General features: G+C 47.8%; 1 protein-coding gene across 3 annotated transcripts in view; it reads left to right on the top strand.

Annotated features, from left to right (window-relative positions):
• LOC144828578 (zinc finger protein 567-like) overlaps positions 1-27,567 on the top strand; it is a 548,232-nt gene that overhangs the window by 274,488 nt on the left and 246,177 nt on the right. The window contains exons 6-7 of one of the 3 annotated variants that reach the window (XM_078686884.1): positions 8,477-8,524; positions 15,159-15,331. In XM_078686884.1, coding sequence (XP_078543010.1) covers positions 8,477-8,524; positions 15,159-15,256 — 146 coding nt within the window. In that variant the 3' untranslated portion in view covers positions 15,257-15,331. Of the gene's footprint in view, positions 1-8,476; positions 14,495-15,158; positions 15,332-27,567 lie in introns of those variants that run through there. The other 2 variants (XM_078686893.1, XM_078686876.1) reach the window with 2 other exon arrangements.

The following is a 27,567-nucleotide window of genomic DNA, read 5'->3' as shown; positions in this document are numbered from 1 at the left end:
TGCGCTCCTGCAGTGAAGAGACAACAAAGACAGCAAGTGCTGCCCTCCAATATCACCGAACAGTGTTACAACGCCGATGCAGCAGTCACGCAGCAGGTAAAAGCCAACCTTTGTCCCCCTTTTCAGGCAGATCCATTCTGCCTCCTCTCTCCCCATGCGCCAATCATCACCATGTGGGAATCTTGCACCGGGGGGGCGACGCGTATGCATGCAGGTTCCAAAAGAGATGTAGGTTTCTACGCGTAGCACCTGAACGAGAGTGCGGTCACACAGCCAGCATTTCCTACTTGCTGGCAATACACACCACCAGTCTCTTCTTCAGAAAAAAGAAAGAGTGTGACCAACTTCGGGGGATACAAACAGTTGGCTTTAATGATGATACAAGCGCTGGCAAGCAAAAGGGTCCCTGAAACGTTAGGCAGACGCGTTTCAGACATCAATACGCTGTCGGCAAGCGTGTCTCCTTCGGAGGAGAGACGCTTATCCATACTTTGGAAGGCTCAGGCTCTCATAGCTGCTCCATCTACAACAGTGAGGACGGTGTCTTCTCTGCTGGGATCGATGGCCTCTTGTATCTTCCTCCCTCCGCACGCGCGCCTACACATGAGGCCGCTACAGGAATGTTTTGAGGACCAGTGGGACCAGAGGAAAGGGTGTTGGGACGACCGGATTCAGTTGTCCCTTCACGCCCAACAGTCCCTGAGATGGTGGTGCTCAGCAGAGAATCTCCTCAGAGGGGTTCCTTTCCACAAGGACATCCCGACTCAGACTATCATTACAGATGCGTCTCTCCTGGGCTGGGGAGCGCATTCAGACCATCTACAGATCCAGGGAACGTGGTCTCCGAGAGAGTCCACGTATTACATCAATTTCCTGGAACTCAGAGCTGTTCCCTTGGCACTGAAGGCCTTTCATCCGTCCTTCCAGACCAACTCCTTGCTTGTGCAGACGGACAATATGACCGCGATGTATTACCTCAACAAGCAGGGGGGCTCGAGATCGCGCACACTGTCACAGGAAGCCCAGGCGATCTTGCACTGGCTGTTAGCCAGAGGACTGACGATAACGGCAACTCATCTACCAGGTGTGCAGAATGTTCAGGCGGACGCCCTCAGCAGGTTGCTTCACGAAAACCACAAGTGGGTCATAAACGACGAGGTGCTCGATGACATCTTCGCCATGTGGGGCACTCCAGAAGTGGATCTATTCGCCACCGCCGAAAACAGCAAATGCCGCGACTTCGCCTCGAGTTATTACCAGCCGGGGACTCTGGGGAATGCGTTATGGATCAGCTGGTCGAACAGCTTTCTGTACGCTTTCCACCCATTCCCCTGATTCCGGCGGTGCTCATCAAGCTGGCCCGATCCCGGGCGCGGATGATCCTCATTGCGCCGGAATGGCCCAGGCAGTGGTGGTTCACGGACCTGCTTCACCGGTCGATCCTACCTCATCGGCAGCTGTCGTGTCGGATGGACCTTCTGACGAAGTTCGGGGGGCAGATGGTGCACCCCAGCCTCTCATCGTTGAGTTTGGCGGCATGGCTCCTGAGCTAGTGCAATATGGCCACTTGAATCTTCCTGAGGATTGCATGGACATATTGAAGGAGGCTAAGAGGTCGTCTACTAGGACCTCTTATGCTTACAAGTGGAAGAGATTCTGCATCTGGTGCATGTCTAAGAACTATGATCCGACGACCTGCAAGGAGGATTTTATCCTTCCATACCTTCTGCATCTAGCTCAGTCTGGCCTTAATTTCCATTCCATTAAGGTTTATCTGGCTGCATTGACTGCTTACAGAAAATGCCCTTCGCAGACATCTTTCTTCCAGATTCCGTTGATTAAGGATTTTTTGGAGGGGTTGAAGGAGGTGTTCCCTCCTGTTCGGCTTCCTTCGCCTTCATGGGAACTGAATGTGGTGCTGTCCAGGCTGATGAAGGAACCTTTTGAGCCTATTCATAAGGCTTCACTGCAGCACCTGTCTTGGAAGGCGGCGTTCCTCGTGGCCATTACATCGGCCCGCAGGGTGAGTGAAATTCAGGCATTGTGTTGCCAGGAACCTTATACTGTATTCCATGCTGCTAAGGTTGTTATGCGTACTCACCCTAAGTTCCTTCCCAAGGTGATTTCTGATTTTCATGTTAATCAGACTATAACTTTACCAACATTTTTCCAGAATCCTTCCACTCCAGCAGAACGGTCTCTTCATTCCCTGGATGTCAGAACGGTATTCAAATTCTATCTGGATAAGACCAAAGGTATTCGTAGATCCGACCAAATGTTTGTCAACTATGGGTCGGTTAGAACTGGTCTGGCTACTTCGAAACAGTCCATCTCTAGGTGGATTGTGTCATGTATCCAGCTCTGTTATCAGAAAGCGAATAAGACCTTTGGGGGTAAGCTCATTCTACCAGGGGCAAAGCACCTACAACAGCTTTGCTTCGAAATGTTCCCATTGCAGAGATCTGCAGTGCGGCCACTTGGAAGTCGGTCCACACCTTTGCTAAGTATTACTGTCTGGACTCGGATGCCAGAGCAGATGCTCAGGTTGGGCAGGCTTCGCTGCGGAATTTGTTCGCACAATAGTGGTGTTGTCTATTTTCCTCCACCGCCGGTTTGTTTTCTGGATGGGCTTGCCATTCTATTCACTAGATTATGACTATACACAGAGATCCCCTACTACAGAAGGAGTAGTTTCTTACCTGTAACTCCAGTTCTGTAGTAGGGGTATCTCTGTTATAGTCATAAGCGCCCGCCCTCCTCCCCAGTGGAGAAAATGGTACTGTGATGTATGCTACAGGCCTTGCTTTATGCACCTTCAAAAAGAACTGAAAGTAAAAGGAAGGGGCTGTGCATACTGGGATACCGAGGGTCTCTAGAGAGTTCCTTAAAGGCACGGTATCCCTTTTCCAGACACATAATGGCAGCCTATGGAGGCTTGTCTGTCCTTACCTTCCTCTCTATCATTCCAAGGATTTGGTGAGGAGGAAAGTTTCTCTATGGGCGAAACTTGACAGATTGTGTTAAATGTGTTATTGGTGTTATATCCTTGGCATTTCTAGTTGAAGTACTGGACAGTGTAGCCTTGTAGGTACAGGCTGCATTATTGTCTTTAATTTTCTCTTAAGTGTCTATGCAGGACTGCAATGAAGACAGCTTAAGAGATTATTTTTGATTGCTCCGGGGTCCACGCACATGGGCAGGACTATTCACTAGATTATGACTATAACAGAGATACCCCTACTACAGAACTGGAGTTACAGGTAAGAAACTACTCCATCCATCACATCATGTGGGAGAGAAAAGGAGTTCAGGTTGCCCCGTTCAATCTCCAGGCATGAAGGTGTAAGGTCTGGAGGTGGGGGTGTAGAACCTGGCCCTCCATCTGAGAGAGGAGGTCTGCCCTCAGAGGGAGACGGAGCGGCGGGCACGAGGAGAGGTGGAGAATATCTGTGTACCACACCCTTCTTGGACAATCCGGGGCGATCAATATAACTTGGGCCCGGTCTTGGCGAATCTTCCTCAGAACCCGAGGAAATCAAGGGTATGGGAGGAAACCCGTAAAGGAGTTGTGAGTCCCAACTCAACTGAAACGCGTCCCCCAAGGCTCCCTGCATCGGAAACTGGAGGCTGCAGAATGACGGGCAGTGAGCATTCTTGTGAGTGGCGAACAGGTCCACCCGAGGAGTTCCCCACGTCCGGAAGACGTGATGAACTACCTCTGGATGAAGCCTCCACTCCTGGTCGGCTGAGAACTGCCGACTGAGACTGCCTGCACGCACGTTCAGAACTCAGGCCAGATGATTTGCCATCAGACAAATCGGATGATCCTGAACCCAGGACCAGAGACGCAGAGCCTCTCTGCAGAGACACTGCGACCCTCCTCCTACCTGCTTGTTGACATACCACATCGTGGTGGTCTTGTCCGTCAGGACCTGAACCAACCGACCGACCACGAAGGGAAGGGAGGAAGGCCTTGAGCGCCAGACGTATCGCCCGCAATTCCAGAAGGTTGATGTGAAGTAACCTTTCCTCTGGAGACCAAAGACCCTCGATCTCCTGATCCCCCAGATGAGCACCCCACCCTAGAGTGGATGCATCCGTTATTACTGTGGCAACCGACGGAGGAAGATGGAAGGGCTTTCCTTGAGACAGATTGCCCTCCACGCTCCACCAAGACAGATCCGCTGCAGCTTCTTTGGAGATCCTCACCGACTCCCTGAGATCTCCGTTGTGTTGATACCACTGCCTGCGGAGGCACCACTGGAGTGCCCTCATATGCCAGCGTGCATGGTTGACCCGCAGAATGCAGGAAGCCATCCGACCGAGCAGACGAAAGACCTTCAAGACCGGAACGACCGCTCCATTGTGAAATAAAGGAATCATTTCCTGTATGTCGCGAATCCGTTGTGGAGGAAGGAATGCCCGACATACAGTTGTATCCAGTACTGCACCAATGAACAGGTTGTGCTGGGAGGGCACCAGGTGAGATTTGGGTACATTTATCAAAAAAACCAACCTGTACAACAACTGAGTTGTGTCTTGCAAATGATGGAGCACTTTCTCTGGAGATTCCGCCTTGATCAGCCAATCGTCCCGATAAGGGAATACTGGAATTTCTGATCTTCTGAGATGTGCTGCCACCACAGCCATTACCTTGGTGAAGACTCGAGGTGCAGTAGTAAGACCAAACGGAAGGACCACAAACTGGTAATGCTGCGATCCCACCGTAAAACGGAGATACTTCCTGTGCGACTTCAGGATTGGGATGTGAAAATATGCATCCTGCAAGTCGATCGACACCATCCAGTCTTCTTCCAGCAGCACTTGAAGAACCTGCGCAAGGGTGAGCATCTTGAACTTCTCCTGCTTCAGGTAAAGGTTCAAGATCCTGAGATCCAGGATTGGACGAAGTCTGCCATCCTTCTTGGGGATCAGGAAATACCGGGAGTAGCATCCCTGACCCCTTTCCTGCTCTGGAACCACCTCTATCGCACCTTTTCTCAACAGTGCCAGGACTTCCTCCTGCAGAAGCAACAGGTGGTCCTCCGAGCAAAAACCTTGGCAAGGAGTGTAATTTGGGGGAAATTCCCGAAAGGGAAGAGCATACCCATTCTCCACGAGATTGAGAACCCAAAGATCTGATGTAACCGATTCCCAATCCCATAGAAAATAGGTAAGCCGACCCCCAACAGGACCCGCATGATCCGGAATGGCGGATCTAGGCTGCTTTGCTGCTGTGGGAGGGGGTGGGTAGCAGAAGAGGAAGAGGAGCCTGACTACCTTGTCCCGGTGGTAATGGATCGAGCGATCATCACCGTCCCCCACTTGGGTCTTTAAATTGAGGGAGCTGATAAGGGTGTCATGATCACTCAGACAGTGAGGTTTCACAAAGTCAAGAACGAGCTTGAAGAAATTTCTAGATAGTAGTATAACATCGATGGAACTAACCCTGCCACAGCCAACATGAGTGGGACATTGCAGTGAAAGATTCTTGGCCCAACAATTTATAAGGCCTAAATTGTTCCATATTAAAACAGAATTAAGGGCTTCTCCCTGGGATGAGTGAATACAATGGGGCAGGGGCTGTCCCTCTGTGTCTTCCAGCCCACACACATATTGAGTACTTTGCTTACAAATTGGACAGTTGATATCCCCTACCCAGATGATTCATAGCAGTTGCCACTTCCCAGTGATTTGTGTGATCTCATGTTGTAGGGTCTCGATGGCATTACAATCTTTTTGGAACAAAGATATTTTGATACCAATTCACCAGGAGTATTTTGGCCTTACTTAAGTTATGGATCATAATTAGTTGATGCCAGTGTGATGAGCTTATACTAATGACTTTTAGAGATCCGTATTTTACTGATATAAAAACCGCAATCCCACCCTTAGCCTTTTCTGCGGCAGAAGGTAATGCAGGAACGCAGAAGGAGCGATAGCCATCCAAGGATATATCATCTCTAGACCAGGTTTCCTGGAGGCAAATGAGGTCAAAGCCTCTGATATACCCTAGCCACTCCTCATTCGCTATCCTAGAACGGAATCCTCCAATATTACAAGAGATGATTTTAAAGCAGCGGGTAGATTTCTCCTAGTTTTCTATACCCCTAACTCTTATTAGTAAGGGGGTGGGGTATCGGACATACTAAAGACACACACCTATATCTACAATTTCTACCACATCAATAACACTCCTTAAATTGTTACCTGCCTGTGCCATGCCCCCCTCCTCGGCTACCTCTATGGGATAAACTAGCAAAGTGAGGGAATTTGTGACAATCCTGCTGAATACCTAAGTAAGGAGAGAGGGTGTAGGATTTTTTTCATCACACAACAAAAAAAAAAAGAACTGTGCTGATGTTTCAGAATATATCAAAATTAGTACTAATTAAGCAAATTTTTTTTTGTAATCCTGAAGTGTGGTGCAAACAAATATTTGAATACGATCAAAACACATTATACACTAAGTGATGACATTTTCACACATCATTTTTGTGTAGTAAAACCCTATATTGGTGCAAATGTAAGGTTCATTTCAATCAAAAATATGTTGTCTGTAATAACCGTGCGCTAATGTACCATGCATACTCCATATTACGCCGCTCCAATCTATGCCCTTCCACTTTATGCCACGCCACTTCATTCTGCAACACTCATCTCCACTCTACGACAGGCCACTCCACAACACGCCACTTACCCCACTCTACTTCACTACATTCCAGTCTAATCCACTCCAATCTGTGCCACTTCACCCAATCGGCACAACTTCACTCTACCCCATTCTACTCTATCCCACTCCACTCATTTTAACCCAGTCAACTCACCCAATCCAATCTACCCCACTCCACCCCAATCTAGCTCACTCTACTAAAATCTAACACTCTGCTCCAATCTACCCCATTCCAATCCACTCCAGTATATGCCACTCCAGGTTACCCTAATCCACCCCACTCTAGTTTACCCCAATCCAACCCACTCCAAACTACCACACTCCACTTCAATCTACCCCACTACTTCACTCTACCCCGGTCCAATCTACCCCACTCCATTCACCCTACTCCACTCCATTCACCCTACTCCACTCCAAACCCCACTGCAGTCTATCCAGCTATTTTCTAATCTACCCCACTCCACCCCACTCTACCACAGTCTACTCTGCCCCACCACTACCCCACTCCACCACAATCTACCCCACTCCACTCTGTCACACTCCACTCCACTCTACCACACTCCTCAAATGTTCTCACTCCACTTCAGTCTAACCCACTGATCCCCACTCCAATCTACTCCACCCCAATCTACCTAACTGCAATCTACCCCATTCCAACCTCCCCCACTAAATCTACCACATCTATTCCACTCCAGTCTACCCCACTCCATCCAACCCCAATGCAGTCTATCCCACCCCACCTCAATCAACCCCACTCCAAAAGTACCCTACCCCACTCCAAAATGCCCCAATCTACACCCACACCATTCCACACCATCCTATTAAAATCCTCCCAATCTACCCCACTACACACCAATCAACACCACTCAACTCTTCCCCAATCGACCCCACTCCAATCTACCACAATATATCCTACTCTTCCCCAATGTATCCCACTCCAATCTACCCCAATCTACCACGATATACACTGCCCCATCTACCTCACTCAATCTACCCCACTCTAATCCACTCCTGTCTACCCCACTCCAACCAAATCTACTCCACCCCAATTCAATCTAGGATGCTTATCTACCCAACTCCCCACCCTGATCTACCTCACTCCAATCTGCCTCACTCCACCCCACTGTACCCCAATCCATTCTACCCGAACCTACCCATTCCACTCTACCCTATTCCACTCTAACCCAGTCTACCTCATTCCAATCTACCCCACCCCTAACTTTTAGCCATGCTGAACAGCAGCCACAATGCTGTACAACATTGCTAAAACACCTTGCCGAAACCAATATCTCTTGCATAGGCGCAATCTATTTGCTTTGCCAATGCTTGTCTATCTCTGCCATTTATGTTGTCTCCGTTCCTTCCCAAAATGCCTCTAAGGAGCATGGAAACATTTTCAGGAACTGACTACAGTGTGCAAGTAGTCAGTATACGCTGATAAGGCTTTCCAGTGGGCAGAGTTGCAGCTGTAGTTAGATGGTGCCACCTGGCTCCCCTGGAGAGCTACTGTTGTGGATAGGCTTTTCCAGACCAGTCAGATGTTTGGGGAATATTCATAAGGTGAGAAGCCTGTAGAAGGGTAATGTATCCACCACAAATATTTTTACCAAAATACATTTTGATCTTCCACGGCAGTTCATAAACAGAATTAAATAACCAACTGTACACAACAGCCTCAAATTGCACTACTATGCACAACAGTTACGGAAGGTTAAACTTTGTAAATATAGCCTTATTGGATGTAGTCAGTTCTTGTTGTTGCTTAAAAAAATTGGAAATGTGGTCTCTTTTTTTTTTTACCAGGTGTTGGAAGCATGATGAGAAGATCTGAAGTTGTGAATTCTCTAAAAGGTACTGAAACCTCAATGGCTTGCAAAACGTTGCCTGGAGAAGATGATTTGAATGTTCTACAAATCTCTGAGAATGGAAAATACTCAGAAAGCCGTGTGTGGCCAAAAAGTAATGCAGAGTTGATGGTCGAAAATGCTAAAAAATGTGAACGTAGTTTCACTAAACCACCGCATTCCAGCATATGTCAAGTAAATTCCAAAGCAGAGATATTGGAAACATATGATCAAACAGATAGTGTCCTGGGCAATGCACAGCTTCTTACAAGCCATGCAGGCTCACTGCCAAACCCAACGCCTTGTACATATACTGACTATGAGAAAAGCACCAGGCAGCACATAGACTCTATTACATACCAGAAAAAACAGGTAGGAGAAGGAGATAATGTGTATGTATGTGCAGTTTCTAAAAAAAGCCAAAGCTTGGGACTCCAGAATATGCAATACAAAGAAAGAGAATATAAGTGCACTGATTGTGACAAAAGCTTCATGCGAAAGCATCATCTCAAAGAACACCAGCGAATACATTCAGGAGAAAAGCCATATGTATGTACAATATGTGGGAAAGACTTTTGTCGATCTGGAGCTCTTAATAGGCATGTTAAAACGCACAACTTTCCTGACTCAATGAATAGTGTCCTTCCAGGCATTGCTTGTATGCAAAAAGAAGACCCAACTTGGAGTCTTTAACTATGAAAGTATCTATGTACACAATGTTGTACGGGTTCAAACCAAATGAGATGCCAAACCAACTAAGCTCCAGCCTCAGAAGGAGTTCATACATGGAAAAGATGGTTGTATCTATTACTAAAGACACAAAGACAGCCTTCCATTGGATCGAAAGAGGGATTGAAGATCTCTAAATAGAGCACAACATTGTTTCAACTGCAATTTCTTGCTATCCAATTATTTATCATCTGTTGGTGGGTTCAAAGTCAACAAGCTGCTTTTTCCATATTTCAGTGTTACCCTTGCCTGTGTTCCTGGGGGCTTAGCACAGCACACATAAAGCATTGCCACCAGTTTGAATACAAGACGATAACAGGTCAGATCAATGTATTGAATTCTTAACTTATCACTTTCCAGTCACTAAAAAAGGAATATACAGATAAGTGCATTTTAATGGATTGTCCAGCTTAGTGGGGAGCTGCCACCTGTGCCCTGGAGCCATTATTCACATGATGCTTAGTACTGTACCACTAGTGGACCAAATGTTGCAGAAATTGTCACGGGTGTTGCAGCCCATCTAGTCTAAACAAGTACGGTCTTCACGTTGTATTATTTAAGCACAAGACGGAGGCGTGCGATTAGCCAGTAAGATGAACCAAATGCTTCTTTGTTTTAAGTTTCATCAGAAGACAGCCATATGAGGCAGTAGGTGCCATCTACAAGAACAAACATGTTTCATTACATATTTTATTTTAGGATTAAAGTCTCAGTTTCAAGATTCGATTCTCTGTTTAAAAGTTCGTTTCTGAAGTGATCAGACTAAGCTTCACTGCACGTGATTAATTACATAACCGCAGACAATTCTTTCATTTTTTTGTGTACAATTTAATTGATTGGTGGCAAACTACTAAATTTGAAACACCCTTATACACAGAAGAAACGTTAAGAAGTGGAAGCATAAGACATGACCTAGGATTTGGATTATCAGTTTGCTAAACAATGAATGTAAATATGAGTTAATAGATGAATTTTGGTGGTTGCTATGCAGGCACTATACAGATATTCCTGCCTCCCAGCCCTCAGGTGGTAAGGTCTTTCCTCAAAGTGGGAGGGCTAGAAACTGCTTCTCCAAGGCTGTTAAATGGGAGCTTATGCACCCTGTAGCATGCATATAGATGTCTGTCATTCATAGACTCTGCTCATTCCATGCACTGTTTCCTTTCTTGCTTAGCAGCCCTTTTTCATTTTTGCTTTGTTTTTCACTTTCTAGTCTTCTTTCAATCTAGGTATTTTAGACTACATTATTGTGGACTTAAGCAATGTGGGCTGTGCCACTGGCCGTTTCAGTACACACCTCTGCTGTGTCTGCTCTATGAGGTAACACAGGTAAGCATTCCTCTGTAGGCTAACGGCATTACTCCATAGATGGAGGGAGGTTCCGTGGTTGCTGGGAGAGGATTTTAACTCTGTGCTGGACGTTTCTCTTGACCGCTCCTTTCCTCCTTTGAATAGAACCACAGCCTCTTCGAACACCCATTCCCTATGTACTTGGAAGAGGCGTTGGTCGTTGACAGATGTCTGGCGCGAGGGTCACCCTCACGCTAGGGTGTATTCTTTTTTCTCGCCAGTTCACAAGCTGCACATCCGGCTGGACCGCATTCTGGTCTCGGCGGCCCTAGCCCCCCTAATTCAGTCCACAGAATATTTAGGTCGGACGCATTCGGATCACAATCCGCAAATAATGCACCTGTTGTGGGAGGCCGATATGTCCCCAATTCCAGCTTGTCCTCTAAAGACGGCAGTGCTGGAGCACCCAGCGTTCCAGAGCTCTCTGGAGTCTGCAGTGATTGGATACTTTGATCTTAATGTAGACTCGGTGGACTCGGTATTGACTGAATGGGAGGCATTTAAAATGGTGACAATGGGGCATTGCCTTCCGCACACGTGGAGTGTCAGTAAACAGCTTGATGCATCCTTTTCGGCCATTGATCCTCAATTGCTCCGGTTAGGAGAACAGGTCATCGACCGACCTGATAGGCAAAAGCAACTTGATGTCACCCATGGTGAGCGGGAAGCGCTAGTAGAAAGACTACGATGTCACAATTTCATGGCGCATTCGGCTCGTTCTCCCTCTACAGCAGCTAGGGCGGGCAAACTGCTGGCTTACCTAATTAGACAAGAACCCCCTAAGCGCCCCATACAGCTTCTGATGGATGAAATGGGCCGTAGGACCTGTACACAGAGAAACATTCACGCAGCAATGACAGCGCACTACACCGGGTTATATTCGGCTCAGCTGACTAGGTACAGCCTTTACATAGAGCCATTCCTCTCCAATGTGGAGCTGCCACACTGACGCTTGACCAATTACTCGCTCTAAACTCCCCCCTGACAGTGGATGAAATTCGTGAAACACTGCAGTCCCTGGCATCTGGAAAATGCCAGGACTCGACGTGCTTCCCACTGAATTTCTAAAAACATACACAGAGACTCAAGTGCCTCGTCTGCACTACTTGTACGCCTTGGCAATTGACGACCAGGCTTTACCACCCTCGATGTGTGCGTCTAACGTGGTTTCCCTTTTGAAGCCAGGGAAAGATCTAACCTCCCCGGATCATATAGACCGATAGCGATATTAAATGTTGACTATAAAATTTTAACGAAAGTTTCAGCTAATCGCCTGGTGCCCCTTGTTCTCGCCTTGGTCCACCCTGACCAGAAGGGTTTCGCCCGTCAACGAAACACGGCTCTAAATATCCGCTTGTACTTTCGGGTAGCCGAGTATGCCGCCTTCCAATGGCCTTGATCGGGCTGCCTAGTGCTAGACCTTGAGAAGGCATTTGATTTGCTTGACTGGAATTTCCTTTTCGCCTGCCTAGCCGGTACGGTATAGGGCCTTATTTCTTCCGTATAGTTCAGCTGCTGTATAGGTGCCCATCCGTCCATGTTCGGACAGGCCCCTACTTATCAGATCTCATTCAGGTACGGCGGGGAACTAGACAGGGATGGCCGGTGTCCCCTCTCCTCTTTGAGCCGGTGGTGGAACCACTGCCGGCGCACATCGCGCACACGTGGACATGGGAGTTACACTGGTGGATGGTTTGCACTTTATCTCGCTATATGCAGATGACTTACTGCTGTACGTACGTGACCTTCACGACATCCCGCCCTCCTTGGATCAGGCCTTATCATACTTTGCCAAGGCTTCGAGCCTGCGCGTTAATGCCTGGCAATCTATTCTCTCTCCATTTCTGCAGACGACCCCTGACCCAGGGTATTCCATGAGGCGTGTGCGTATGCTGTGGTGCACTGACCTCTTTAGATATCTAGGAGTGCCCATATACCGTACTAGGAAGGATCTGTTCGAGGAGAACGTAGTCAGAGCTACTACAGCTATTCAATCACAAATTAACTTCTGGAAGACCCTCTCACTGGCAATCTCGGGTAGGGTAGCCCTTGTAAAAATTATAGTTCTCCCTCGTCTCCTTTACTATATCACTACCTTCCTATTATTATTTCCCCACCCTTCTTTAGAAAATGGGAAGGGATAATAAGAGACTTTATATGGGGAACATCCAGACACTGAGTATTTATGGGAAATCGTTATTTATCCACAGACCAAGGGGAGTTAACGGTTCCCAATTTTGTACACTATTACTTGGCCTCCCTGTTCCAGTGGATTGCCCGATGGCTATCATCCCGGTATCTAGGAGACACGGCCTCACTGCAGCCTCCAATCCCGCACCAGACATTACTACAAATCTTTCACCCATTCACAAAGCCTAGGCCTATAGGTGTGCTCCTACCCACTATAGCTTTTAAGTGCTTCCGTAGGAGCCTCTTCCTCACCAAGGCTCTCATACCTTATGCCCCGCCATCCCATTATTGAGTACACCACGAGGGGACATATACACCACAGCAACTGAAATTCGTCACTGACACACAGAAGGTATTCAGGAACTGGGAGACCTTTACCGGGATGGCTCCCTCATTCCATACCAGGAAATCATGCCGGAAGAGAACATGTACCCGTGGCAGTTCTTATTACATCGGGTGATTATAACCTAGCTGGCTTCTAAGTGGGTAGTGTTGCTCAGGAACCGCCCATGCACCATAAGATACAGTACCTGCATGTGATGGGAAGTGGGGGGCACTTGACTCGTTAGTTTGCGTCCTCACTCCACCAGCACACAGAAATTGACCTGACCTCCCTGAGACAACATTGGGAGGAGCCTCTGGGTAAAGTATTTACGGACAGGGAATGGCTGGCCGTTCTGGGAGGTCCGACACATATTCCACTCAATCAGCGCTTTAAGAAAATCAAATTTTTTATATAGCATCGGGCATACCTTGCCCCAGCCCAAATCAATAAATATTTTTCTAGATCAGATGCAGCTTGCGCTAGGTGCCGCTTAGTAAATGCAGATGTATTACATATGTTGTGGCACTGCCCTGACTTGCGCGAATGCTGGGCGAATGTGACATATGCACTAGCTACCTGCACCTCCCGAGACATCCCACTTCTCTGGGAGGCACACATACTGCATTTATTTCGTAGGAGTAAGAAACACAGAGCAGCTACCCGTTTCCTTGATCTGGGGTTCATAGTGGCTAAACTCCCAATCACCAAAAGGTGGAAGTCCCCAACGGCCCCTCACATCATAGCCTGGCGACGCTCCTTACTTAATTGGGCCAGGGCAGAGGGGGTTGCATTACGTCGAGAGGACTTGCTAGGGATCCGTACGTTTCTGCTGGCACACCACTAGGATGCTATGGTGTTGAGATAGCAGGGCATGGATAATGTCACGGAGGATGAGCCCCAGGGCAGGAAGCAAGATGAGGAACCCGGCGCTTAGCAATTGGTAGTACACGCACACAGAACCGGCCTCACATACTAACATGATTTCACTTCACAGAGTTTCTGTCAGTCGGCTCTAACATGGTCGTTCTCCCCCCACTCCCTCTTTTTAGCACATGCGGCAGTGGGTTACAGGCGACTATCCCATCTCTCCATGGTTATTTTGCCCTCATTTTGTTGGTACCCTACGGCCACAGCTTGATTAAATGTTGCACCACAGCTAAGAGGGCTACGAGATGGTACATCACAATGCCTGACAAGATATGGCCGCAGTCATTGCTTGGACAATCCTTGAACTATTTCCATTAACTCATCCAATAGCTTTTCTATTAAAAAGATGGATTGTATGCCGAACTGCTTAACTTTGTTATTGCCCCACAGGGTGCTGACGCACTGTGTATGTTGTATGAAAATACGAAAATGTTAATAAAACGATTTAAACAAAAATGAGGTAACACAGGTAAGCAATCTGCTTTGAACATCCTTGTGTGCACGCAGAGCAACATGGTCGCCATCCAATATTGGATTTCACCATAAAGAAGAGCGATGGAAAGGACTACATATATAGAGATATAGTTATCTATATACAGAGAGAGGGATAGTTGGATATTATATAAACTTCCCAGCAACCTCCTGCTCCATTCCTCAGTGATGGATCTTGCCAACTGGAGGAGTGTAACTTATTATGTGGGGAGCAGGCAGAAGGGCAGTCTACAAGCTGTTTGGCAGTAGTGTAATGGTTTCCACTCTAGTTACTTATCACTGGGGTCCTGTTTCCTCGATGACTGCTTAGCTACAGGCATGCAGTTAAAGAAAAATCAAATCTATTTTGGTGTAATCTACAAGAAACCAATAACACTGTTTTTCCATTAGAAAGGAAAAACATAGGTCTCAATAATCTTATCTATGTTCGTGATGTATAAACCGCGGACCTAACAGTCAATTTCACGGTTACGCTCAAAGTGTATTTAAAAAACGAAAACATGCATTTCATATCATCTCATCTTAGGGGAAGGAAGACTTGAAAGAGGACATGGGAACTGTCATTTGTTAGCAAGTGTTATAATGTTGATCTTTTCCTCCATGGAGTAATCAAGTATCTTTTTTGAAGTTTCCTTCCTAGAGATACTTTACGATTCAAAATATAATGGCTCAGTAGTTGAAAAGCTGGATGAAAAAAAGAAACCGCCCTTATTGCATGAAGGATGATGTGATTTCAGCTTCATCGGTGGAGTAAATCATAATCTTGATGTGTCGCCACACTAATGAGATTCTTAATAAACAGTAGGCTCTGAAATGTATGTGTCTGTGCATACTTGTGTGTGTGTGTATGTGTATATGTACACATCAATACCGAAGAAACTATTCAAATTAGGCCAGATTAAAGATGTATTATTTGGCCCTTATAGCATTATATTATACATTTGAAAGTGTATTGGAATTGTCCACCTCGAAAAGCACACATTCCCATTATATTTTACAATTTCTGGTAAACGAGGGAAACAAAAATTATGATCCCAGATAACCGGTAGAATTGTATTCTTTGGCAAGAATGAGGCGAAAGTCTTGGTGTTTCTTGTTAAATTTGAAAACATACATGCATAAGAGTCATAAACAGACTTTGCACTGGGTGTTAAAATCCTCAACTGTTATGGTGCTGACCTCAGTGACTTAATGATCTAGATTGCATTCATATCATGTGCACAACCGTTGGCATTCTGATTGTTGGTACAGAAAAGTCCTCTGCATGGTAATTGATGTGCACCCATGCACTGAGTGCCCAACTTTATTAATATCTGGATCCCTAATTGTGAGAAGTTGGCCTGGTATATGATGTCCACTAATTAAAGTGGGCACCTTCTACCAGTCCAAATAACCCTTATGGTGATAAGGTTAAATAGAGGTTTATAGAAAGCTATCCTAGTGGTAGCTATGGAGAGCAAGCTTCAGGCTGAGTCTTCGAGGAATGTAAACCTTATAGTATTGGTTAAATGAAAGGGAAACCACATAGTAGTTATACAAATATTTATTTATTATATATAACACTCTGTAGTATCCTCTACATGAGGATATAACACTATGCAAATAATACAGTTGCAAAGAATCAATCGTAAGTAGCACAATACACAGTGGGATCCAGGGGGAGATCAAACCATACACCAAAATAGTGGTATAAAAACCACGACTCGGGACTAGACCAAGTCTAGAAGGTGTAGAATTGCTGGGACCCCAAGGAACCACCCAAGGTGAGTAAGTCGGGACCCCACGGAGGACGGGTGCAGAGTGAGAACACAACTTCGTGCCCCGTACAATTCAATGGGGAAGTCGCAGTTGGAAAAGGTATTCGCACGCTGCATCGCGCTTTGCGCCTCATTGTGCCTCGCTACTATTTTAACTAACCTGGTATCTATTTTAGTTCATTTTTTGTTGCATTTTCCCCTGGTTTTACCGGGACTTATTCTACCCCCCCTTACCTGCACTTTAATCGGCTCCTCACCGCTGTTCAGGTGGGTCCGGTTCCTGGGGTGGGATTCTCTTTGGGCGCCATCTTGGAGTGGTGTTCACTCTTTGGGCGCCATCTTGGAGTGGTGTTCACTCTTTGGGTGCCATCTTGGAGTGGTGTTCACTCTCCGGGGTTGTCACTGATGAGCGTTCTAGCGCTCCAGCTGAGTGGAGGGACGCCTATTTAAGGCGACCTGCCTTGTGGTCTTCCCTGAGAAGGTATTCGCGCGCTGCATCGCGCTTTGCGCCTCATTGTGCCTCGCTACTATTTTAACTAACCTGGTATCTATTTTAGTTCATTTTTTGTTGCATTTTTCCCAGGTTTTAACGGGACTTATTCTACGCCCCCCTTACCTGCACTTTAATCGGCTCCTCACCGCTGTTCAGGCGGGTCCGGTTCCTGGGGTGGGATTCTCTTTGGGCGCCATCTTGGAGTGGTGTTCACTCTTTGGGCGCCATCTTGGAGTGGTGTTCTGCCGATCTAGAGGCCTTGCCGTTTTCCCAGCTGGTGACCTCTCCTACACATCGAGATGGCCACATACTTGACCCGTTTTTTACCAACTTAGAGGGTATTAGAGTACTTTGTCCCATTCAGTTGATTTGGACCGATCATATGCTGGTGAAGATGGTTGTCTCTATGTCCGATCCTCCTTTTATATCTAAGGATAAAACAATCCTTAAACGCCGATGGAATAAATTAAAACTGGAAGACTTTTATCGTTTTTTGGAGAAAGCGCCCCTGGGCCCGGTCATTAATGTCGATGATGGGTACGACGCTTTCTGTGTGTGGATTTCTCGCGCTCTGGACTTTTTGATCCCTTTGGTATGGTCTAAACAGGGCGCTAAAGAGCATAGCCCTTGGTATGACGATGCCTTAGCATCCCTTAAAAGAGCCTGTAGGCAGGCTGAACGGCTTTGGAGAAAATCATTTGATCCTGAGCTTAAGGCCTGCTACTTTGCTAAAACTAAGATCTACCACAGAGCGGTATGCAGAGCCCGTGCAGCTTATTATGCTCAGGAGTTTCTGAATAGCCCTAACCCCTCGAAACGTATATTCAAAGTTTTAAAGGACTTAGTGGCTAAGAGGACAACGGCTGTAGAAATATGTTCAGATTCCCATTGTGAGGGTCTGGCCTCTTTTTTTCTCGAGAAGGTGCAAGCCACATATCGAACCTTCCCTATGGTCTCGTCCAATTTAGTGCGAGACAGCTGTGTCGTGAGAGATAGTGAGTGTCTCGACACCCTGCCTTCCATGACAAGGGAGGCTTTTGATCACTTGAGTTTAAAAATTAAGTCGGGCTCTCCTGCAGATCCGCTTAAACCGGCTCAGCTTAGGACTATGCTGCCGCTATGCAGCACTCCGATGTTGTCTTTAATCAACCTGTCATTATCCTCAGGTGTAGTGCCTACTAGGTGGAAGCAGGCCATAGTCACACCCATATTGAAGAAGGCTACCCTCGATCCTCTCAAACCTGAGAACTACCGCCCGATCTCCTTGCTTCCCTGGGCCACAAAAGTTGCTGAGGCCCATGTGAACGGTATCCTGGCAGACCATCTTACCAGAGCTAACATCTTAGACCCAACTCAGAATGGGTTCCGTGTGGGCCACAGCACGGAGACGGCCCTACTTTCCATGGTCGAACATCTGCGATCTGTGCTTGATGCGGGTCGGACAGCGGCACTATTATTATTAGATCTGAGTGCCGCGTTCGACACTGTATCGCACAGGATCTTACTTCAGCGACTGGAGGAAGTAGGAGTCAAGGGCTCTGCCCTATGCTGGTTTCGATCCTTTCTTACGGATAGGTCGTTCCAGGTTGCGATTCCACCTGGCAAGTCTAAACCGTACCCGTTGTCTCTGGGGGTCCCAAAGGGGTCTTCGTTGAGCCCCACTCTTTTTAATCTTTACGTGAGACCGATGGCTGCGGTCGTCAGGCAATGGGGCCTGACGATGGTCTCATATGCTGATGACACGCAGCTGGCGGTCACGTTGAGTGGGGACTCTGATGTGGAGGCCCTCAGGTTCCGGGACGGCTTACGGGCAGTGGCCAATTGGATGAACTCTAACTGTCTCCAGTTGAACACCAAGAAGACAGAGGTCATGGTGGTAGGCAAGCAAGTGGGGTTGTGGGGCGACCACTGGTGGCCTTCTGTACTGGGTGTGACCCCCTCTCCGGTATCGGAGATAAAAAAATCTTGGGGTTTGGCTTGATCCAACACTTAGTTTTATCTGCCACACCAAGAGGGTGGCGGCCTCTTGCTATGGCGTTATTAGAGGACTAAGGCCTATAATGAGATTCTTTGATGCCCCCACCAGACAGCTGGTGGTTCAGGCATCAGTACTGTCTCGACTGGACTACGCCAGCTCGCTCTTGGCCGGGATAAATCAGGCTGAACTGATTCGGCTGCAGCGAGTTCAAAACGCTGCGGCCAGAATAGTGGTAGGTTTGCCTAGACGGTGCTCGGTCTCCAAGACGATGCACTCGCTTCATTGGCTCCCTGTAACTCAGAGGATTAAATTCAAGGTTCTCTGCCTGGCATTTAAAATCCTCAAAGGTATGTCTCCCCAAATTCTGGCGAATCTTTTAATTCCTTATGTCCCTTTGCGGACTCCGAGATCTTTGGGCCAGAACTTGGCAGTGGTTCCACGCTTCAGGCTGAGTAGAACTGGCGGCCGCTCCTTTCGAGTACTGGCAGCGAAGTGGTGGAACCTCCTCTCTTTTGAGACTCGGGCAATTGATGACCTTCTTCAGTTTAGACGCGCTATCAAAACCTTATTGTTTGTCTAAATTTAGGTTCTTCTCTGCGCCAGACTGATGTTGTGTTGTGTTTGCCTTCTCATAGCGCCAGGACGCCCCTTTGCTGGGGCAGCTGTTGCGCTGTACAAATATTCATAACATAACATACATAACATTAAAGACTAAAGACTTTTCTCAACAAATTACGAAGACAACCCTTGGAATTTGAGAGGTTGGAGAGCCACACCATCCGTGGATACCTTTGTATCAGAGTTACCTATTCCAGAGGAGCTGGGTGCATAGGAAACCCTTGTTGTTCTCTATGGAAGTCTGCAAAGAAATGCTGCTGCTGGAAGTAAGAAGAATGTCCGGTGGAATCCAAACGTGGATTCTTGTAGAAAGGGACTTGAAAGCAGAGGGGACAAAGTCTGGGTCACTTTGTAGTGACCAGGGGCTCGGTAGACGAATGCAAACTGATGTCGGGTCTTTGGGTGCGTTGTTGGGGATCTTGACTCTTCAGCTGCAGGGACCAAGAGACGTCTAGGATGGCCAGGAACCAGATTCGAGCTGTCCCACGAAGGTTGTTGGGTGCCGAGGGGTCGTGTCCGGCAGGACCACCAACGAGGATGGTCAAGTTCAGTGTCGATTTGGCCCAGCAAGGACCAGGAGACTCACCACAGCAAGGGGAGTCAGGGCAGGCCTGGAGCACCTGGGGAGCCCAAGAACAGCGGTGTTGACCCTCAAGTGGACCCACAGGCCGGAGGCACAGGAGTCGCGAGGAGACCTCAGGCGGTTTCACAGGATACCAGCTAGCAGGGTACAGAGTGCGAGGATGCTGGAGTCCTTTGTAGAAAAGATACGCTGGGCTCAGGGCTACAAATGACCCAATGCACGGAATTGTTGTACGGCAACAAGCATATGCAGCTGCAAGTGAACGCGGTGCACAGTGGTATGGGTTATGCGGCCCCCACGAGGGATACTGGACTCAAACTCGGTGAGAGGGCAGTTTGAACTCGCAGACCTTCAGAAACCCACCTCCTTTGTTGCTGGAGCCTTTGGAGTCCGCAGGAGCTCAGGATCAGCAGACCGGTCAGATGCGTTATGGTGCCTGCGAATGCCGGTTAGTGACTCCTTCACCCCAAGGGAAATACTTCTGATGTCTTGGAGGTCCACAGGGTCCTGCATGGATCCCCGCCACTGCCGAGGCTTTCGACAGCAAGGGAAGTCGAGCCCAAGGAAGGTCCAGCGTGTCCAGACGGTCCAAGTGTAGTGGTTTCTGCTTGCAGAATTTTGTCCACATAAAATCTAATATCCTGTAGCCAGGTAACCCATTTTCTACCCACGGGAAAGGGTTGGTCAGATTCAGGGTACCCTCCTAGGGGAGGGTCTGGACAGGGGGGGGGAGGCTATTCCCATATCCTTTGTCCAGTTTTGCGCCATAGCAGGAGTAAATGGCTCCCAGAACTTGTTTGAGCTGGACTATGCACAGGGACACCAAATGTGCCCCTCATGCAGACTTTCTGGCACTGAGACAGTGCACTCATCCAGCCCCAATACACTAAATTCTGTCTGGGAGGTGGTAATACCTCACCTGGACAGGATGCCTATTGTACTGCCTTACCCTGCTCGAGTTTGGCTCAGCAGAAGGATGGCAGGCTCGCGTATGTGGCTGTCAGCATCCATTTTGTGCTGTAAGGCTCGAGAAAGTTGGGACCGGTAGACTTAGGTACCCCCAGAACCTCGGTTCTGAGGGGGAGGAATCATACCTGCCACACTATGATTCCAAGGTGTTTGACACCAAACACGACATACTTAGTTGCAGTCGTTTTCAAGATAGCATTTACCGCAAGTTTATAATGCACCTCTACCTATAAGTCAGGCTGTGTCGCAGACAATCCGGGAGAATGGTCTCCGAAGGCTGCAGAGGGGCCCTGCTCATGCAGGAGCACCCTCTCACGTAAAACCCAGCACCATGCCTTCAGGATTGTTTAGGCCTGCTATAGGGGTGACTTATAAAGTTTTAGGTGTAGTGACATGTAGATATAGTGAACCTATATCTAAGGTAATTGTTGCAAGCATCACCTTACACAGGCTGCAGTAGCATACCTGAGGTTCCATTGCGCATGGCCTCTCATAGGTGGCATAATACATGCTTCACCCCATGGGAGACCTCTGGGGTACCCATGCCCTGGGTACATTTTACCATATACTAGGGACTGATAAGGGTACCCCAGTATCCAATCAAGGGTTGTATCAAAGTACATATGTTGCAATTTAAGGGAGAAAGCAGATAGGCTGGTGTGCAAAAAGTGGGGGTAACCATAAGAAGCAGATCCTACTTTCCTACACTAAAGTAGATTTTTGTTGTCCTAGGCAAACACGGCTCATGTGTGTGCCTTATGACAATGAAATAGGCCTGTCTTACGGATTGCAGTCTTGTTGGATCTAGAGGGGCGCCCAAAACACTACTTTCACAGTGGTAGATGGCTTCTGCCTTCACAAGGTGATAAGCAGTACAAGCACATTGGTGGCAGCATATCATGTAGTGATCAGTAGGAGTGAACAGCTCCTTATTACCCTATGTTACTTGAGAGATGCCTGTGGGCTCACTAGTTTTTAAAGTTCCACTGCTGTGTGCTTAACCTGTGGCCTACATCAGTTTGGTGTGTAGTTCTGCGCAAGGCATGAGTGGTGTATCTGCGGTGGGTATATGTGTGCCTGGGAGGTGTACAATACAGGGGTGATGTTGTCTTTAGCAGTGCGTGTATGGTGAATACATGTGCTGGATATGTATGTTCCTATGAGTGGTACAATACATTGAGGATGTGGTGCTGGGCGGTGCGTGAATGTTAAGTGTATGCATGTGTGCCTATAAGTGGTACAATATATGAAGGATGCAGTGCTGTCCAGCGTGTGTAGGTTGTATACATGCACTTGGGTGTCTGTGTGCCTGTGAGTGGTACAAATCTTGGGGGGCCATGGGTTCCATGTTGGGAGACCCAGGATTGCATGATGAAACATGGGGAAGAGGTAGAGAAATCCCCCGCCAGACAGATTAGTGTATTGCTGCATTCCTGTAAACTGGGAGAGGCACACATTTGAGCGGGAAGAGCCAGGCATCCCCTGTACACTTCAAAGGGTGGTCTTCGATTCAGTGAGAGGTCACAATGAAGGGGCCTGAGAACATTTCAAGAAGGAGAAGGGGAAGGGGATCATAAGGGAATCATAATGTGTAGCACTGGGGCCCGGGGCCATGTGGTTGACATGTTGTGACGCTATCAGCTTTAGAGTTATTCCTGCAGGAACAGACTGCTTTAAACATGAAGAAGAGAGCAGAGGAGTGGTCACTTCAGAAGAAGCAGACCCCCAACAAAAAACTTTAAAGACCCAGGGCCAAATTTACTAAGGGCTTACATTGCCCTTTACTTCACGAAAGGTAATGCAAGCCCTTAAGTAGGATTTACTAAGCCACGTAACGCCACCTTGACTCTTTATGGTTTAATAAATCTGAAGCACTGTAAAGCAGCGCAGGAAGGCGTTCCGTGGGTGGAGTGTGGGCGTTCCCACATGTCCACCCTTGGATTTTGGCACATTCCCAGATTAACGAGGAGTTGAAAACCTGGGGATGTGTCAAACATTATACACCTCCAAGACCCGGGTGTAATGATGAGAAATAGTCCTTTTTTTTTTACTATTCGTTATTCGTCCCAGATCTAGGTATAATGAGGAGAAATATTACTTACTTTTTTCTGTGTGTGATGCATTACGCATCACACATAGAAAAAGGAACATACCTTTAAGTACTGTTTTTGTGCATGGAGATGCTCCTTCAATCCCGCCTGTACATGGTGCAAGAGTGGCTACTTTGGCACTAGGCAGCACAAAGAGAACCATTGCAGGAAGGCAGCAGAAATGTGCCATACCTTTGTAAATATGGTGCATTTCTGATATCTTTCTTTTATGCAACACCGAAGTTGCCTTGCTGCGATGCATGAAATTAGTAAATCTTCCCCCCACCCCCAATCTAAATCACATTTGATTGTAATAAGCAGAGAGGATTGTGGTGTTGCAATCAGAATTTAACATAAATGATTAAGTACATAAATGACTTTGCTATTAACATAAATGATATTTGCACATTTATTTACATTTATTCCCATGCCTAAAAATTAGTTTAGATTCTGCTTCCGGTCTTCTTTTTGTATGTGAGAAAGCTAGCTGTGTTAAACTGGTGTCACAGACAACAAAAGTATGTTTTGAATAACATGATTGTTAGAAACGAGGGGCGTGGCTTTGAAGCCGATGAAGAAGGAAGCCTGTAGCTCTGCACCAACCCCACTGATTCTCCTGTTTTAGGGGCTGCTTTGGTCCCCCAACTTCATCCTGGTGAAGCAGAAGGGTGTCGGGGGCTGCCCGTGCTGGGAAGGGCGACCCTTCTTTTGCAGCTCGAGACCCGTTGTGAGAAGTTGGCCGGGTATATGATGTTCACTATTCTAGTGAGCACCTTGCACCAGTCCAAACAACCCTTATGGTGACGGTTGTAAAGTCCACCTTATAGACCAGCTATCCTAGTGGTAGCATGGACAAAGCAGTCTTAGGCTAAACTCAAGAGGGCATGTTAGCCAGCTGTTTTACCATATGCAATCCCTTTAATGTAAATGTCGGAATTTGTAAATGTCGGAATTTGTAAAGCGCACAGCTACCTCCACCGGAGGTGTCCCGGCGCTGTCAGTATACCGCTTAGGAACCCTTCCTGGCTTTCCACTCCTGGGCACCCTCCCAGGTGCAGCCAGGCATCCCAGCGCTTTTGGGGCCGTTGTGGAGACTAAGCAAGCTATTGCCCAGAGTTGCAGCGTGGGACCCATGATCAGAACAGGCACTGAGGCGAGAATATCCAGTCAGGGGAATTAATGAGCCGGAGACCCGCCGAGGCGGGAATCGAACCCTGGTCCCTGGCCAGAGCTCTGCATCAAGGTCTGCCTGCTATAACCATTGAGCCACACTTCTCCACAATACCAAGTGAAAGGACACCACACAGGTTGTATATCAAAATATATATGTATTTATTACTAACACAATCCTCTGAACTCTTTATGAGGTCAGAGGCACCAGCACATAACAAGATACTTAATTAAAATACAATAAGTTGCACAAAATACAGTAATGCCCTAGGGGCACTAAGAACCATATACTAAAATAGTGGTATAAGAACCACGTCACGAACAAAGGAAAGGCCTAGGGCCTGGAGAATCGCTGGGGCTACACTGTACTACCAAAGGATAGGGAGCAGGAGGCCCACGGGATGCGCGTGCAGTGTCTTTACACGCACGCGAGTTACCATAGAGTTAGAATGGGAACGAAAGAATTGGATATAATACTAGTTCTTTTAGGACACTTCCTGATGGACTAGGGAAAAGCTACTTGAAACTAGGACACTAGGATAGTCAATACCCACAGAAGTACCGAAATACTCGTGTTACCTCACCCACAGGAAGCGGGTGCATAGGTGTCAAAGTGTGTCTGGTTTCGTCGCTGATTCCTATGGAGCCTTGGAGAAAGATGCTGCAGGCGACTAGGAGAGAAGTGTCCTGTTGGATCCAAGGGCGGATCGAGGATGAAGAGTACCTGAAAGCAGAGGGGACTGAGTCTGGGTCACTAGCCAGTGACCAGGAAGGAACCAGGCGATGTCGCGAAGCAATCAGGTGATGTCGTGAAGCTTGTCTCTGCAGCCACGTGGACCAGGAGGTGTCGACGACGACCTGGAGCTGGATACGGACTGTCCCACGAAGGCTCTCGCTGTCGCCTTCCGGATTGGAGTCGCAAAGGCAACCCACGCAGGAATCGAAGATGGCTTCTTGATCAGGCCAGCAAGGCCTGATGGCCTTCTCCTTTTCAGGGAAGCAAGGGCCAGTCTGGTGCAACCAGACCAGCAATGTGAATCAAAGGTTTCGTCGTTACAGAGGCCACTAGCCAACGGGCAAGTGACCGGACAGACGCGTCTAGCAGGAAAATGCAGAAGGGCCCCACGCAGAACTCGTGGAGTGTGGAGGGCTGATCTTCGGTGCAGTTGGTGCTCGGGGCTGGGGCTTCTCAATCCCCAGTGCACAACTTCGAGGGTGCCTCAGAAGTTGCACGGAAAGCAATTTGCTGACTTTCCAAGATGGCCAGTCCCACGTCTCTCGTCGCCTCCACGGGTCTCAGCTCTGCTATGACTGTGGATCGGGCTGTTGGATGTCTGGAAGTCTGGGTCTTGTCAGGCTCTGTGCTCGGGCGGGAGCGTCGACAAAGTAAACGGTTGATCGCTGGATGGTACCTGCTTGTGCAGGGTGGTCACTCCTTGACCACAAGGGAGATTCTTCAGTCGTCTTCTTGCACAGTAGATCATCCAAGGTCCAGAGTTTTGTTTCAGTCAGGATAAAATCTAAAGTCTTGGGACTCAAGGGGCTGGATTACCTGCTTGGTCCCTCCTATGGGTGGGACCCAGGAAGGGGGTGGTTACACCCCTTCCCCTTTGTCCAGTTTCGCGCCAGAGCTGGGGCTGGAGTACCCCAGCACAGGTTTGAACTGGACTATGCATGGGACACCTTGTGTGCCCCAGGCAGTGTCTCATTTCATTCAGCCCTCCCTGCCCCAATACACTATAGCCTGTCTTGTCCAAGCCTCCCTCGCTGGAAGGACTCCCAGCAGCAGGAGGTCAGACTTGTGTCTGTGGCAGCAGCATCCATTTTGTGATGCTGAGGCTCTGGTTAACTTTAACCAGGATTAGTAGGAACAACATGTCTTCGCCCTCTAGAAGGGTGGAATGCTACCCCCGTCGCCAGAACTGGCGAGGGGGTAGTATTCCAAAGCGTATGACATCTTACACAACATGTTTTGATAAAGCCTAACCAAAGTTAGCATTTAACCGCGAGGATTATAATGCACTTAAGAGTATATGGTATGGCTATATCATAGAACAGCTATAAGGACATGGTTCCGAAAGCTGCAGACAGGCTCAGCTCATGCTAGAGCACCATCTCACAAAAAACCAAGCACTCTGCCTTCAGGATTGTTAATGCCTGCCATAGGAGTGACTTATAGGTGCATATGTGTCTATATATAAGGTTAGATATAGGAATACTATATCTAAGCAAGGGGTGATTACATGACCTTGCCCCAGCTGAGTGATCAGCCAGTTGTGTCAGTTTGGATGGCCAGCCAGGGGTGGCAAAAGATATGCTGCAGCCCCTGGTAGGCCTTGGGTGCACCTATGCCCTGGGTACCTATAGTACACTGTACAGGGACTCACAAGAGTGACCCAAATCCCAATTGGTGATGTACATAAAGTACATGGTGTGAATTTAGAGAGAGAACAGCAGGGCTGTGGTTCTGATTAGCAGGCCCACAGCCACATCTAAGTCGAAAACCAGTGAAGCAAAAAGCAAAAAGTGGTGTGACCATAGGAAAGCAGACCCTACTCTCCTACATAACCCCCCCCCCCCCCCCAACGCAGGGACACTAGACTAACCTTGACCAGTTGTGTCTTCATGTTCTAAGTGGAAGTACCTGGAGAGACCATCTGCATTGCCATGGTCAGTCCCTGGTCTGTGCTCCACTGTAAAGTCCATCCCCTGTAGGGAAATGGACCACCTGAGCAGTTTGGGATTCTCACCCTTCATCTGATTTAGCCACAAGAGGGGGCTTATGGTCTGTCTGAATATTGAAGTGAGTGCCAAACAAGTATGGCCTCAACTTCTTCAGGGCCCAAACCACAGCAAAGGCCCCCCTCTCAATAGCCGACCAACGTTTCTCTCTAGGGGTCAGCCTTCTGCTAATAAAAGCAATGGGCTGGTCTTGACCATCTACATTAAGTTGTGAAAGCACAGCTCCCACCCCCAACTCAGAAGCATCTGTTTGGACAATAAACTCTTTGGAGTAGTCAGGACTCTTCAAGATAGGTGCAGAGCACATGGCTTTCTTCAGGTCATCAAATGCCTTTTGACAGCTAACTGTCCACTGAACCTTTTTTGGCATCTTCTTTTAAGTCAATACATTAAGTGGTGTCACAATGGACCCATAATTCTTAATAAACTTCCTGTAATAACCAGACAGGCCCAAGAAAGCTCTGACCTGTGTCTGGGTGGTTGGAGGAGCCCAGTCCTTGATGGTCTGGATCTTACTCTCCAGTGGTTGAACCTGATCCCCACCTACAAGGTGGGCCAGGTAAACAACCTTACTCTGCCCTATCTGGCACTTTGTGACCTTGATAGTTAGGCCTGCCTTCTGCAGGGCCTCTAAAAC

This window comes from Lissotriton helveticus, chromosome 1_1, assembly GCF_964261635.1.
Source record: "Lissotriton helveticus chromosome 1_1, aLisHel1.1, whole genome shotgun sequence".
In the NCBI taxonomy this organism is placed as follows: Eukaryota; Metazoa; Chordata; class Amphibia; order Caudata; family Salamandridae; genus Lissotriton; species Lissotriton helveticus.
This window is presented reverse-complemented; position numbering and strand designations above follow the sequence as displayed.